Below are 15,098 nucleotides of genomic sequence, written 5' to 3'. Positions count from 1 at the left end.
GAATTTCTCTAATCCTCACTGTTATAGAGCTCTGCACAGAAACATCTCCTACAGCACTGGACACCTCAGTGAAAACAATGCCTCCTGCAGATATTCTTTGAACCCGTGTGATTCTCATTTAAAATTTTCTTTTGACAATAAATTTGAAAGTTTACGCCAACTATTTTACTTTAAACCTCAAGTCACAAAGAAACAAAGAAACAATCATACTTCTTGTCACATTGGAGACACCTATGTCCCACAACTCAACACTTGCTCTGATGTAGCTTGTCCTCTGGGTAGTCTGCCCATTCTTGGAAAATGTTTAAAAGAATTCAACACCACCGGAATGATATCGGACGTCATTCGCGTTAAGAGTAACTTTAAGCCAATGAGGCTTAGCTCTGCTCTAAGACATCGAAGCGTCACAAACATAAGATTGATTATGGCTTTTACAAATGTATTAAAAGAGCCAGAGGTTAAAGATATGTTTTGTCAAAGTTACTTTCATTCCACGTCTGCGGAAGAAATCCTGGCCAATGAAACATCATTATTACTCTTTTGGAACTCTTGCATCATTAATAGTGAAAAAAGAAGGATAGAGAATCTTGTCTTTAAATATTATGAACAATATCTCGGGCTCAAGAAAGCAGATTTGGTACAGTTTAAGATTAGCTTTATTTCACAGTGCAATCTCATTGATGAGCATATTTATAACTGTACAATAAAGTCAACAAAGATCAACCAACAAACTAATTCCAACACTCACTTTTCCAAACGAAACGCGTGCCAAATTGATAACAGGCATTTTAATGAGGAAGATCTTCTAGTATCGTGTCTGGTATTCGAGTTAGAATCGAACGAATACGAATCTCTTTTTACACGGCTTACAGAAACATATTATAATATGAAGAAAGATTTTGAATATGAGAATGTTCAGCTCATTAAAATTACTGTTAAAAGTATCGAGGCAAACTTTGTCGAATCCAATTCAACCACAATTGAAATAGACGAGAATAGTTATACGTGTGATTTAAGCTATACACTACAAAGCACACCTCTACGTATACATGCTCAGCACTTTATAGGAGAAGTGATATATGTTGGCCAAGATGAAATACCAGAAGATGGACTTCAGTTTTTGGTAAACTGGTCAATGAATAAGGCCAATGACACTTTAAAGCCTGATACTGCGATACTGTCACTTTGTTTTGAGCACAACGCCTCGTCCATTTGTCCATCCAATGAGTTTATTAAGTTCGATTATCAGGACGCCATTTTCGACCTGGACCACATAATCATCTCTTTTAACACAACAAAAGCGTATGATTATCTGGACAACTTGGACATCTTGATTACAACAGAGGAGGACATTCAGAAGGATGTAAGGAAACAGTTTGGCAGCAATCTGATTCATATCATACCAAAGTCACAGTACATTTTACTGGACACAGGCTTTCTTGTATGCACCAGATTTTTATCTAACAATTATAAGAAAGAGACACTGTCTATATATACATTCATCCCCAGTACGACGTTGGAGAAATACGCGACATTCGCCTCTTCCATTCTTTCTATAGTTTGTTTACTTATTGTGATTCTTACGTATGCGATTCTTCCTGTTCTTAGGGCCAAAGTTCCTGGTAAAATTGTTCTTTCCTTGTCTCTTTCTCTTCTTTTCTCCCATCTCCTGTTTCTCTTCTCTTTACAACTTGGAGGCCTAGCTTGCAGGATCTACGCAGCGCTGCACCATGCCTCCTGGTTGGCATGTTTCACTTGGCAGGCGGCCATGTCTCTTCATTTATCTTACACACTTCACAACAGAAGCTTGGACGAAACGTGTCCCTCTACATACCTGTTGCTGTCACTCTTATGTTGGGGCTTGCCTCTCCTCTTGGCTACAGCCTGCTTCCTCTTGGACTTCTACAGCATTGCAAACATTGGATATGGGCAAAATGGGTTCTGCTGGATCGGTTCTTTCTCATCAAGCGTAATCATCTTCACTTTGCCAGCGACTGTCTGCATTGTTTTCTCTATTGCGTGCTCAATTCGTGTGGTTTACGCAATTCGTAAAAGCGTCACGTTTCGGCGCATTCACGCCAGCAGCTACTCCAGTCTAAAACGTGAGATTTTTGTATGTATCAACCTGTCGATGATGATGGGCTTTGACTGGTTGTTTTTTGTCTTGACTTTACCGACAGACAATCCATATTTGTGGATTCCTTTTCTCGTCTGCCACGGCTCACAAGGGTTGTTCATCTTTCTCTGTTTTGTGGCGAAACAATATACATTGAATCTACTAGTTGCTAAGTTTTGTCACAGATAATCGGACGAGTTTTGATGTAGAACAAAAAAAAGACATCAAATCTTTTACATTAATAAAGTGATCTTTCGTAACTTCGCGATTCATATTTTGTGTGTTTTTATAAAAAATTTATAGGAAAGATTATTCGCCGTTCTTCGCTTTTTCGTGAATTGGCTGCAAAATTAAATCGTCCAAAAATAGAATCCTATATATATTTTATGAATTTTTACATTTAAAAATCCCGAAATGAAGGAAAAATTATTCTCTTAAATTATATTATTAATATTAAGTCTAACAATGGAGAAATTCAAGATAATAAAAATTAAAAGAATTGCATTAAATAAAATGTATTACAACCATCATTAGTTACCTAAAACTATGAGCGCCTACTCAAAATCCTATTCAGCACACAATTAGTCAATTGCGTTCTGTCCCTCAGCCTGATAGGCTCATAATAGAGGTGTGTTGTTTATTTATCATATGTGCGTTATTTATTATAAAGCCTTTAAAAGTACATAAATACTTTTAAAAAAACGTTTCTACTTCGCGAATTCTCGATGGTTCTGAGACACATCACCAGCGATATTAAATGCACACATTAAATCCACGTGACAGAATTGCCAACATTTTTACAAATCTCTCAAAGTTCGTTTCTGAGATAGAGAGAGCGAAGAAGAGTTTTCAATATTGAGATTTGTACAAACGACCCACTTGAAATCAGTTGTCGTAGGCTGACTGCTTGACCTGAGGTCCTGGGTTCGAATTTCGGTGAAAACTAGAATTTTGAGTTTCGGGATTTGTTAGAGCGCTCCAGAGTCCAGCCACCATTAATGTTAGGGCGCCCCAGAGTCCAGCCACCATTAATGTTAGGGCGCCCCAGAGTCCAGCCACCATTAATGTTAGGGCGCCCCAGAGTCCAGCCACCATTAATGTTAGGGCGCCCCAGAGTCCAGCCACCATTAATGTTAGGGCGCCCCAGAGTCCAGCCACCATTAATGTGTACCTGACTTAAGGAAAGTAAAGGTGGTTGGCCTTTGTGCTGGCTACATGACACACTGCTCGTTAACCATTGGCCGCAGAAACAGATGACCTTAAAATCATCTGCCCATTCAATCTCAAGTTGTGTTATGGCGCGGTCTTTCAAAGCTGAATTGAAAGAGAACTGCAAACCTATTGGCCTTGTACTGAAAATCTCTCAGACCGTTAATTATGAAAGCAATTTACAGCACAAAAAGAAGAAAAGAATCAAAGGAGTGCATGGATCTCTAGTAGTTCATGGACTTCAAGGGTATTTGATAGTTCCTGGAGTGCATGGATCTCTGGTAGTTCATGGACTTCAAGGGTATTTGATAGTTCCTGGAGTGCATGGATCTCTGGTAGTTCATGGACTTCAAGGGTATTTGATAGTTCCTGGAGTGCATGAATCTCTGGTAGTTCATGGACTTCAAGGGTATTTGATAGTTCCTGGAGTGCATGGATCTCTGGTAGTTCATAGACTTCAAGGGTATTTGATAGTTCCTGGAGTGCATGAATCTCTGGTAGTTCATGGACTTCAAGGGTATTTGATAGTTCCTGGAGTGCATGGATCTCTGGTAGTTCATGGACTTCAAGGGTATTTGATAGTTCCTGGAGTGCATGGATCTCTGGTAGTTCATGGACTTCAAGGGTATTTGATAGTTCCTGGAGTGCATGGATCTCTGGTAGTTCATGGACTTCAAGGGTATTTGATAGTTCCTAGAGTGCATGAATCTCTGATAGTTCATGGACTTCAAGGGTATTTGATAGTTCCTGGAGTGCATGGATCTCTGGTAGTTCATGGACTTCAAGGGTATTTGATAGTTCCTGGAGTGCATGGATCTCTGGTAGTTCATGGACTTCAAGGGTATTTGATAGTTCCTGGAGTGCATGGATCTCTGGTAGTTCATGGACTTCAAGGGTATTTGATAATTCCTGGAGTGCATGGATCTCTAGTGTCTAAAAAGTGCTTGACATAACAATAAATTTATATAATACTGTTTGATACAATCATTGTAGATGAGGCACTAATAAACTAATATGATTAACTAGTTCTCGATTCCTGCACTGACTTATCTAATTGTTTCGGTTTTCATTGTTCTACTTGTATTGCACTATACAATAACAACTCATAAAACAATTATAATAGTTATATAGTAATGAATTCAGAGTGTGGCTGATTAATTATAAAATATTTATATGTATATAGCTACGTGTTGAATTTTGAATTGGTATTAAAATTGAATACCGCGCTTTGTAATTATTTTTTGCAACTGATATCTATTATATTTCATGTATATGAGATGCTTGTTGAAGATAATTTTTTTCTCTGCCAAAGATTAATAATTGATATTTCGTTTCTATTCACTCCTTAGGAAAAATGGACATTTTTTTCTATTCTGTAGCTTGGTCCGTTTCAGTGAATGTTGTATTTGATCTCTTCTGCCTGTCTGCCTAAGGTGGATTAGGGAGGGGCATTCAAAGAGGATATAGTTTAAGGTTTCATAAGGGTGGGCGCAGTGTCTGCAAAGCGGGAGGTGTGTGGAGTTTATTTTGTTCAGATGGTAATTTAATAGAGGTGCGTGTCCTGTTCCTAGTTGGAAAATTGTAGATTGTTCTTTGCGGGGGAGGAAGTTAATACTGTCCAGTTTGTTAGGCATAGTCATTTTTTTGTACATGGCTCTGCCTGTATTTCCTGATGCCTATTGATTGAGCCACTCCCCTTTGTAGTATTTGATCTAAAAAAACTAGACAGAAAACGCTATTGTAAATAAATGCAACAGGCAATGGGCGTTGCCAGGATTTTTTTGGGGGGAAGGGGTTCTGGGGGTATGACCCAATTTAAAACAATAGCTCACAATTGATACTTGAATCCTACAATTAGAAAAGAAATAGATGAGACATATTTGTACCAATTGTTTTGGATCATCGCTATTTCATGCCTTGAGCTTTCTCACTACGCTAAGATCCTATCACTTGTCTGGACCAGTTGGGACAATGGGGGGAGGGGGTAGAAAGAAAGAGATATCTGGAGGGGGCGGCGATTTTACCTTTTACAAAAAAAGGGGAAGGAACGACTTGAATATGAACTCGTGGCTGATGCCTCCTCGGGCCACCGTGCTAACAATTCTTCTAGTGCGGTACTTATGACTAGATAAGATTGTATAGTCATATAATGTCTGTTTTAATTTATAGCGGCGACCCATTAAGGGGACTGATTCAACTTATTCCGCCTTATCAGCCAAGTAAAATTTCTTTCCTTTCTTAGAGATACCAACCAAAATAATTAATTAGCAATAATTAATTAACTAATTGTTGTTTTTTAGTACTGATTTTTCCATTGATTCCAACTTGGTCAGAGGTTGGGTATCGGAGAAAAAACTTGTACAAACTTTTGACTAGAAAGACAGACAGAGTGAGTTGATATAAGCTATGTAAAAATAGCAAAACAACGGTCACAAAATTCATTCCCCCCCCCAACCTCTTTTCTGCTGGAAAATGGGGAATTTCAGGGGGGAGGGGGAGGTTTGGGGGGGGGTTGAACCCCGAAATTGGCTACGCCCATGCAACGGCTAAACGTTATGCATTATTTTATAAATTACAGACGTTCCTTCAAAAGAGAAAATAATTACGTCCTACGCGCGTATCTATTTGTTCATCTAATCGTGCATGTTGATAAGAGATAGACTTAAGCTCTGTTAGATCATTGCTTTCCTGGCTAATTCATGCATCACTTTCCATGCTCTAAGTAATTAATGAAGTGTGTATCTATATAACTCTAAGTACGGAGTGACGAGACCAAGCAATGATGGATAGACTTCAGATACAACTTTATGTCAATGTCTGTTATGACTTATCTGTTAGGCATTATATTAAAGGGAAAATTCTCAACATGAGATTATGAACTGCAGGTATCCTCTGAGACCTTATGTCGGGACAACTTACTGAAATGAAATGCCTAAAATATCTTCAATGTCTTGTCATACAGCTGTATGGTCTTCTGCTGACTGGAAGTTCGAGAACCAAAGTCACAACGACATCCCTTCAAATCTCATGATACTAGTCCTTAGGCTGTTTGAATGTTAAAGTTAATTACTGACTAAGGATTGGTGTTCCAAAGCTAATTTGGGAGCGTCCTACCTTAGGTCACTTTTTTACCTGTCGTCGAAGGTTCTAAACAAAGAGTACTTACACATCTTATCATCTTATTTTATATTATAAATGTACAGACGTTCCTTCAATTGTGTTTCACTTAAGAGACTAAGCCTACCAATATATACATTTAATATGTAATACATTAAATAAAGAAGGAAACATTAGTGAAGCTCAGTTTTCCAAAGTGGAATAGCAACACTACATAGAGGATAAAATTGTTGTAGGAAGGTAAGCTTACATGTCTTTGTTCATTTTTTGTTATGTCTCATGTACATAGCATTTGTTTTTGTTTTTGCATGTTGATATGTCACCTCGTGCATTCGAAAAAAAAATTCATCATGAATTTTTAATGGAAACAAATTTGATGAATGAAATTACACCAATAAATTTTTGCTATTACCTCCCTCTCTGGCCAACTTTTCCTCCCATTTAGACCAAAGTGTAACTCCCTCTTAGACCAAGTTGTACCTCCCTCTTAGACCAACTTTTAACTCCCTATTAGATCAAGTTGTACCTCCCTCTTAAACCAATTGGTACCTCCCTCTTGTGACAAGCTTTACATTACTATTCTTAGAGCTGGTTTTAAGTTTTAACTCACTCTTCATTACAACTTGTATTTCCCTCTTCTAAGATCAGTTTTTTTCTTAACGCAGTAAATAACACCAGCTATCTGTTAGGCTTAACATAGTCAGAAAACTGCTAAAGACTTTTAGAATACAAACGCTAATGACATCTTTGACATCCCTTGAATAAGCATGTTAGAATTTGTTTCAGAAATAGCTTTATAATTCGTAAGAGGAAGGGTTTTAGTTATACATCGGTTTGTCATTATCAGATCGACTAATGACAAAGTCATTTTGAAATCTTTTATCAAACAGGCATCATAATAATCTTTTCGTTAACAGGAATCAATAGAATAAATGTTTTACTATTTTTTGTTAATTTTCAAAAACATTTTTGCACTCCATTTCGAAAAACATTTGGACAAGCTGTCAACTCAATGAAAAGCCAAAAAAAACAGTAGACTTTTGACACTCGTTACTAAGAATTTTTATATATAACTGACCCATAGCTTTAAACAAATCTAAACTAAAGGCTTCATTTGCAGACCCTTGCAGACCAGAACACATAATATTTTTTTTTTAAACTTTCTTTAATATCATTCACCCACAATTACTTTTCGATGTGGTAAGTAACCTCACCTGTTTCCTCCGAGTTCAGCTCCCCTCACCCCCTTTTCTACATTTTTTTATAAGCTGAATTGCAATTTATTTTTTATAAACCTTACGATTTGGTCTGTTTATTTTTTAAGTTAGTCGGTCTTCAATAAAATGTGACTTCGCCATTCAGAGCCATTAATCCGTAGCATTGACTTGACATAGTGCATAGACCAAAATTGGAAAGGTGACAGGTATTGGCCTATTACTAATATGTAGTGTCCTCTGTGTGTGCTGTATCTGGGTCATAGTGTAACTCCCTTTGGGTTAATTTTAGTTGTCGAGACATTGGGTGCAGTGAAACTAGGGATGATAGAACAAATCTAGGTAAGTATTTTTGTTTAACTTAAGAACATAACTTTAACAAACGTAACTCTAATGTTATAGCGAGACTGTGAGTCTTATTACTATAACAAATAAATTTAAAGTAGATACATGTGATTTACGTACCACTTTCTATTACTATAAGCTTGCAGTGACCACAAAGTCTGTACTGACCTTTCATAATGTAGCATGGGCGTAGCCGGGGGCGGTTGGGCTCAACCCCCCCCCCCCCCCGAAATAAATTTAGTGACTGATTTTCTGCTTTGATTTTGTTTATTTTAGGTGAGATATTAATACTAAGCCATCACTTCCCCCAGCACAGTCCAGAGGGTTTTCAGTTTAAAACTAACTGGGGGGAGGATTGCATTTACATCCCTCTTTTCTATAAAACAAAACAAAAAAAAAATGCAAACGAAAATCCCCAAATTCCAAGAACACAGCTAAGGAAGATTTTGATTTTAAAACTCCCTCCAAAATTTTCAATAAACCCCCTCTTCAATATAAAAAAAAGCAAATTACAAACTCAAAATTCTATGAGCGTAGCCAAACGGGTTTTGAGTTTTATCCCCCCCCCCCTTTTCAGCGGGGTTTGAAACTAAAAAATGTGATTTACGTACCACTTTCTATTACTAACCCAGTGGGTTTGAAGCTACAAAATATATAAATTGCGCACTCTAAAATCTAAAAGCGTAGCCAAAAGGGTTTTAAGCTCAAACCCCTACCCGCTGCGGGTTTGATACGAAATTATACCTCTTCAATATAAAAAAAGCAAATTACGCACTCAAAATGCTATGAGCGTAGCCAAAGGGGGTTTTGAGTTTAAACCCCCCTTCAGAGGGGTTTGATGCTAAAAAATACCTCTTCAATATAAAAACAATAGCAAATTACACACTAAAATTCTTTGAGCGTAGCCAAGCCTATTGGGGGTTTTGAGTTAAAACCCCCCTCCATCAGATGGTATTTTTAAAGTTTAAAACCCCTCCATATGGTTTTGAGTTTAAAATCCCCCTACAGAGAGTTATGAGGTTGAAAACCTGTCTCTTCAATATTATTCAAAAGCAAACTACAGTCACCAAATTCTATGACCGTAGCTAAATGGGGTTTTGAATTAAAAAAAAAAAAAAAAAAAAAACTCCAGAGATTTGTTTAGTTTAAAACCCCCCAACGGATGATTTTGACGATAAAACTGCCCTTTTCGATATAAAAACTAAAGCAAACTTCAGTCACCTAATTGCAAGAGCGTAGTCAAGAGAGGTTACACATTTCTACCAGTGACTGTGCTCCATTAAAAAAGTGCAGTGAATAGTCATTTGCAGAAATTGGAAAAAACTAAATGTAGCTCAACAAAATGGCTAAGACAGATTTTAGGAGTCAGTTAAAGAGATTGTGCATAATAAGAGTTGCGATGACATCTTAGTACAACTTGGCGACACACTTTCATGGAGGTCCTTAGAACAGGTTAGAAACTTCAGACATTGCCAGTGACAGAACGGCGAGGGTCTAAGTCAGTAAGTAGCACATTAGGTTTTTGAAATAAAACTTTTTAATTGAAGGATAATGCACTGTAGATACCTCAGAATATGTATTTTGTTGGCTTTCAATACCGGAAATAGTGCTTGGCGGCGGGGCTCCGCCCCGCACTGGAGCAGCTCCCAGCGCTCTCCCAGTCCCCCTTGCTGGCTAGGGCGAGGAGTGCGCAATTTTTCACCAACTCCAGTAAGAACATATTCTAGTCACAATAGACGTCTTTCTAGAGGATGAAGGGTCTCTGAATGAAATATAGATTAATTATGCAAACACACACACACATACATACATACATACATGCATACATACAAATCTTATTTTGTACGGGAGGGGGGGGGCTGGAGGGAGAAAAAAATCCCGCACCCCCCTCCGAAAGAAAATCCTGGCTACGCCCATGTAATGTAATATATTCTTGTGCCCCAGGTTATGATGAAGAAATGTAGGACACATTCTTAAACTAATAGTTTGAATTGATGGACTGCTGAGACAAAATCAGTGCAAAAACGCTTTTCGATGTGAAGTAGCCTATGCAACTGTTATCAGTGGACTTTAATTGTCCGTAGCATGCATGAATTGTTTAGCACGTTCGTTTACAAAAGATTAATACGTCCTAGCGCAGACGTCCTGAGGTATAGCATATAGCAAGGTTCGAACGATGACGTTCCGTTGCGCATGAACATGTATGAACTTAAACAGAAGATTAACATTTCCGAGGCACTAAAAAAAATCCATTAAAAGTAATGGAGTGGTTACTTCGTGGTTCTTTTTAACGGAAGTTTCTCGGTATCTAACAAACAAAATACACAAAAAAATATAACTTTTACAAAGCTTATATCAACTCATCCTGTCTGGTGAAAAGTTTGTACACGTTATTTCTCCCACACCCAATCTCGGATCAAGCTGAAATTTTGCACAATTATTTCTTTCACCTGACAACACAAGAATCAATAAAAAAAAATAACAAATTAGTTAATTAACTATTGGTAATTGATTATTTTGTTAGGTATTTCGAATAAGGGAAAGAAATTGTAATTGACTTAAGTGTTGTGGTAAGCTGAATTTGTCCCCTTTATAGTTCGTCGTCTGCGAACACAAACCTGAAAATAGCAATTAGTTAATTAACTATTGGTAATTGATTATTTTGTTAGGTATTTCGAATAATGGAAAGAAATTGTAATTGACTTAAGTGGTGTTGTAAGCTAAATTTGTCCCCTTTATAGTTCGTCGTCTGAGAATACAAACCTGAAAATAGCAAGAGACTATAGAAGTCATAGATAACTATACGCTCTCCACTAGCAGAGTGGTTACAATGTTGGCTTGAGAAACCTGAGAAGGCTTGAGCCATGAGTTCGAATTCAGGTCGTCCTTTTTTTTTTATTTTTATAAATGCTTTTTATTGTTAGTCTAGATCTATTACAAATCTAATGACATGACTGATCCAAACTAATTGATACAAGTACGCTTAATATAAGCTTTGTTTTTTGTATTAGGAATTTTGTTTTTTTCTTGTTTGAAAAAAATTTTTTATATTAAGTGTAGTTGTATTAAATATTTTGGATCAGTCAGGTAATTAAATGTGTATAGAGCTAGACTGACAATAATAAATCTGTGAGATTAAAAATTATTTTTACCAATTGTTTTTGTTTAGCGCATTTCATGCTCTCAATGATCCTAATCACTTCTTTTGGACCAGTTGGAAACGGTTTGGAGGGAAAGAAAGATAGGGGTATCTGGGTGATCGCTTTTTAATTGTATTTAGGCCAATAAAAAAATTGGAACTCGGGCTAAGGTCCCCCTACGCCAATACAATGTATCAGGGAGCTGCTTATGAACATAGGTTTTATAGTTCTTTACAAACTTTTCTTTCTATGAATAATAAGGGAGACTAATTCAACGTATATAATCTTATCATTTAAGTACAATCCCTTTCCCTTGTTCGAGATACCAAAACAAAATAGCAAATTAGCACTAGTTAATTAACTTATTGTTCTTTTTTAAATGGATTTTATTGTGTTGGCAGGTAAAAGAATTAATTGTGCGAAATTTTAGCTTGATTCGAGATTGGGTGTGGTGGAAATAATTGTTGCTTTTAATTAATCCATTTAAATAAACCAATTAATGAACTAAGTTTTGGTTATTTATTATTTTGTTTGGTATCTTGAACAAGAGAACGAGAGTATACCTATGGTATAAGTTAAATTAGTCCACTTGAGGACTCTAGCCCTGAGTGAACATTTTTTTTTATTCATTTCAAAAAACGATCATGTAAACATTCACCAAGATACCCCCTTCTTCCCTCCCCCTTTCACAACTTGGCCCAGACAAGTGATAGGATTATAGCGTACTGAGAAAGCTAAAAACTAAATAAAAAAAGTTTAATCGTACAGATTTATTATGTCTAGGGCAGATCCAAACTGATTGATACAACTACAAAGTTTTTATTGAATGTTTTTCTTAATATATTTTTGTTGTTGCTTATTGCTTACAAATATTGGCATGCTTTTTGTTATTCAGTCCTATCAGTGAGCTATTGTCATTGGACCATCAAGCACTCTTTGTTTTCCATAAGAATACTACTGCAGCAAATCAACTTGGAATCAAACTAAAGCCTACTCCTTAGATTAAAGTAAAATGGTGAGACAAATAATGTAATGAAAGAATTATTTTTATTTTAATGTTCTGATGAGAGACAAGGGGTATAATACTACTACTATCAAAGAAGGCGAAAATAACATTTCCTAGTGTGCTTGTAACAGAAATAAGACTCCTCGAAATGTAGCTACTTGAATGTGTTGATTTGTTTTTATGGTAGTGAAACTTTCGTTACATTTTGTAAGATAATCATTTTTTAAACTATTGTCTTAATATATTTTTTTTTTCGATATATACATTAATCCACATAATTCTTTTTCATTCTATGATAAGACAAAACAACGAAATGGAGTAGCCAATGGCGGGAAATCTGATGATACTTTGAGCATGGTACATGAAGCAAGCAAGCGTGGAGACGACAGGAGTATCTACAAAACCAACCTCGTCGCAGTCATAAATATCCTCAAGAGAATGGTCAATAACATCTTAGGTCCACTTGCTATTCTATTAATTTTTCCTAACTTTATGATTCTTATTTGGTACACCATTTTTCATTGCAATGGCAGTTATCTTAAACTGTTGTACCTTGTTGCCGATAAGTCCAATTGGTCTAGTTTGATTCATGTGTGGAGCCTTGCTGGATACCCGTCTCCTGTAATTGTTTGGTCTCTAATCTTGTATTGTGCCTATGCATTAGCTATGATGAAATTACTACCTGGGAAAAAAGTTTTTGGACCCATAACACCTAAAGGAAATATTCCTGAATATAAGGACAACGGCTTTCTTTTCTTTTTCCTAACAATGGGAATATTTTGGACATTGACTTTGATATTGCGACCCTTTGGAATATCTCCGTCAATTTACTACGACAAATTAGATGAGATTTTTGTTGCGTTAAATAGATTCAGTATAATTTTCTGTGTCTTTCTTTATCTCAAAGGAAAACTGGCCCCATCGTCTACTGACTCTGGATCATCAGGGAACATAATATTTGATTACTACTGGGGCATGGAGCTGTATCCTCGAATATTTGGTTTTGACGTGAAAGTTTTCACCAACTGTAGATTTGGCTTGATGATTTGGGCTTTGATGGTTTGTATCCACGCTGTGAAAAGTTATGAGCTTCATGGCTTTGTTGACTCAATGTTTGTTTCGGCATTGCTGCAGATTGTTTACCTGGCCAAGTTCTACTGGTGGGAAGCTGGATATTTGTGCACTATGGACATCATGGTGGACAGAGCTGGGTTTTATATATGTTGGGGTTGTTTAGTAGCAGTCCCAGTACTTTACACCTCAGTCACGTGCTATCTCGTCACACACCCAGTTCATCTGGGCCTTGCTGTTAGCGCTTCTCTGATATTTATTGGGCTTCTGAGCATCTACATAAACTACGAGGCCGACGCACAGAAACAAAAAGTCCGCAAGACCAATGGCGACTGTTTGATTTGGGGAAAGACACCAGACATCATTCGCGCTAAATACCAGCTGGAGAATGGTGGGATCAAAGACAGCATCCTCTTGGCTTCAGGCTGGTGGGGAATGTCAAGACACTTTCACTACATTCCTGAAATAATGTTGGCATTAATGTGGACGCTTCCGGCCCTGTTTGAGAACCTGATGCCCTATTCCTACGTCATTTACCTCACTTTAGTTCTAATGCATCGAAGTTCTCGTAGCGAAGACAAATGCCGCAGTAAATATGGACATTTCTGGAGCCAGTATTGTAACAAAGTACCTTACAGAATAATTCCTTATTTTATATAATAATACACAATTATAAATAGATTTAATGATGTGTTCTTTATACACAAATACCTAACAAGTTGTATAAAATATTAAGTAAAATTAGAAGACTAAACACAATTTTTTCCAAATAAGTTTCTTGTTTCATTCATTTTTCACACGTAATTTTTTAAAATCTGTTTTGTTCATTTATGTCTGTTTAATTCTAATTTGAACTACTTTGGTTTTTTAAGAGCCGGCTAATACGTTTGTCATCTTGACTTATAACATCCCATAGACTATATATATACAGGACTGCCAACACTAAGGGTAACTAAGCATAAGTTTCGTTCAACACCAAAGTGTGAGATGAGGTACTTCCGGTATAAACTTATTTTATGACATTCACGATGTTTGAATGATGATGCCAGCTTGGATAATATATTTCTCTTTTCATCACATTTGACAATTTCTTTTCACATTGTATACTATTAATATATATATATATATATATATATATATATATATATATATATATATATATATATATATATATATATATATATTAGTAGAGAATAAAGCCATTAAAAATAAATTACAAACAATAGTGTATTTATGAGTAATTGAAAAATATGCATAAAACTTTCAGCTCTGCAAGTTATTAATTTTTTAAACTAATTAAATCCTTAATAACATCCAATTATTCTTAATGCCATAAAAAAATTATTGTTCCAAATTTTTTCTTCACTTAATAGAATTCTATAATCATTGTTCCTACTTCAATAAAAATTAATTGTACACGTAGTAAACATGTAAACTTTGACCCAGACTTAGTGACCTATGGCGATAGACTATATCTACATATACGACTATACACACTACTATAATTTTTTTGGGAAAAAAATGGCTTAATGGGTTTTTAATTATATATATAAACTAGTTAGAACACTATGTAAATGCTCTTTTTTTAAGTTGGTAAATCAGATTTTGTTGTTATAAAAATCTGGCTATGTCTATCGCACTGTTACCTAAAGTATGACTAAGAAATATTTTGAACGTAGTGTTTATCTTTAGTGACGGTTTCTTTATATTGTTATGACTTTGCTGTGACAGGTGGGGAAATGTGATGTGTGTTCGGCGCGTTTAATGTCTAGGGGATGATTATTTTTAAAGCTATCACACACCAACCTATCAGCATATGAATCGGGAGCAGACACGCAACGAGACAAAGCAATAGATACAAAAGTTAAAATGAAGAATAT

General features: G+C 36.2%; 2 protein-coding genes across 3 annotated transcripts; both read left to right on the top strand.

Moving 5' to 3' along the window:
- The first annotated feature begins 3,411 nt into the window (after positions 1 to 3,411).
- On the top strand, positions 3,412 to 4,278 carry LOC129925925 (collagen alpha-2(IV) chain-like). The gene has a single exon (XM_056027515.1). It carries the CDS (start codon positions 3,412 to 3,414, stop codon positions 4,276 to 4,278), a length of 867 nt encoding a protein of 288 aa, XP_055883490.1.
- Positions 4,279 to 6,357: 2,079 nt separating this feature from the next.
- On the top strand, positions 6,358 to 13,976 carry LOC106071865 (uncharacterized). 2 transcript variants are annotated; one of them, XM_056026069.1, is made up of 3 exons: positions 6,358 to 6,682; positions 12,037 to 12,156; positions 12,448 to 13,976. In XM_056026069.1, the coding sequence occupies exons 2-3, from the start codon at positions 12,154 to 12,156 to the stop codon at positions 13,876 to 13,878; spliced, it is 1,434 nt and encodes a 477-aa protein (XP_055882044.1). In that variant the 5' UTR covers positions 6,358 to 6,682; positions 12,037 to 12,153; the 3' UTR covers positions 13,879 to 13,976. The 2 variants fall into 2 exon arrangements, with proteins under 2 accessions (XP_055882044.1, XP_013087526.2); XM_013232072.2 differs by lacking the exon at positions 6,358 to 6,682 and adding an exon at positions 7,805 to 7,998.
- Positions 13,977 to 15,098: the final 1,122 nt, after the last annotated feature.

This window comes from Biomphalaria glabrata, chromosome 4, assembly GCF_947242115.1.
Source record: "Biomphalaria glabrata chromosome 4, xgBioGlab47.1, whole genome shotgun sequence".
Lineage (NCBI taxonomy): Eukaryota > Metazoa > Mollusca > Gastropoda > Planorbidae > Biomphalaria > Biomphalaria glabrata.
The sequence above is the reverse complement of the archived record's forward strand: the minus strand, read 5'-3'. Positions and strand labels throughout refer to the sequence as shown.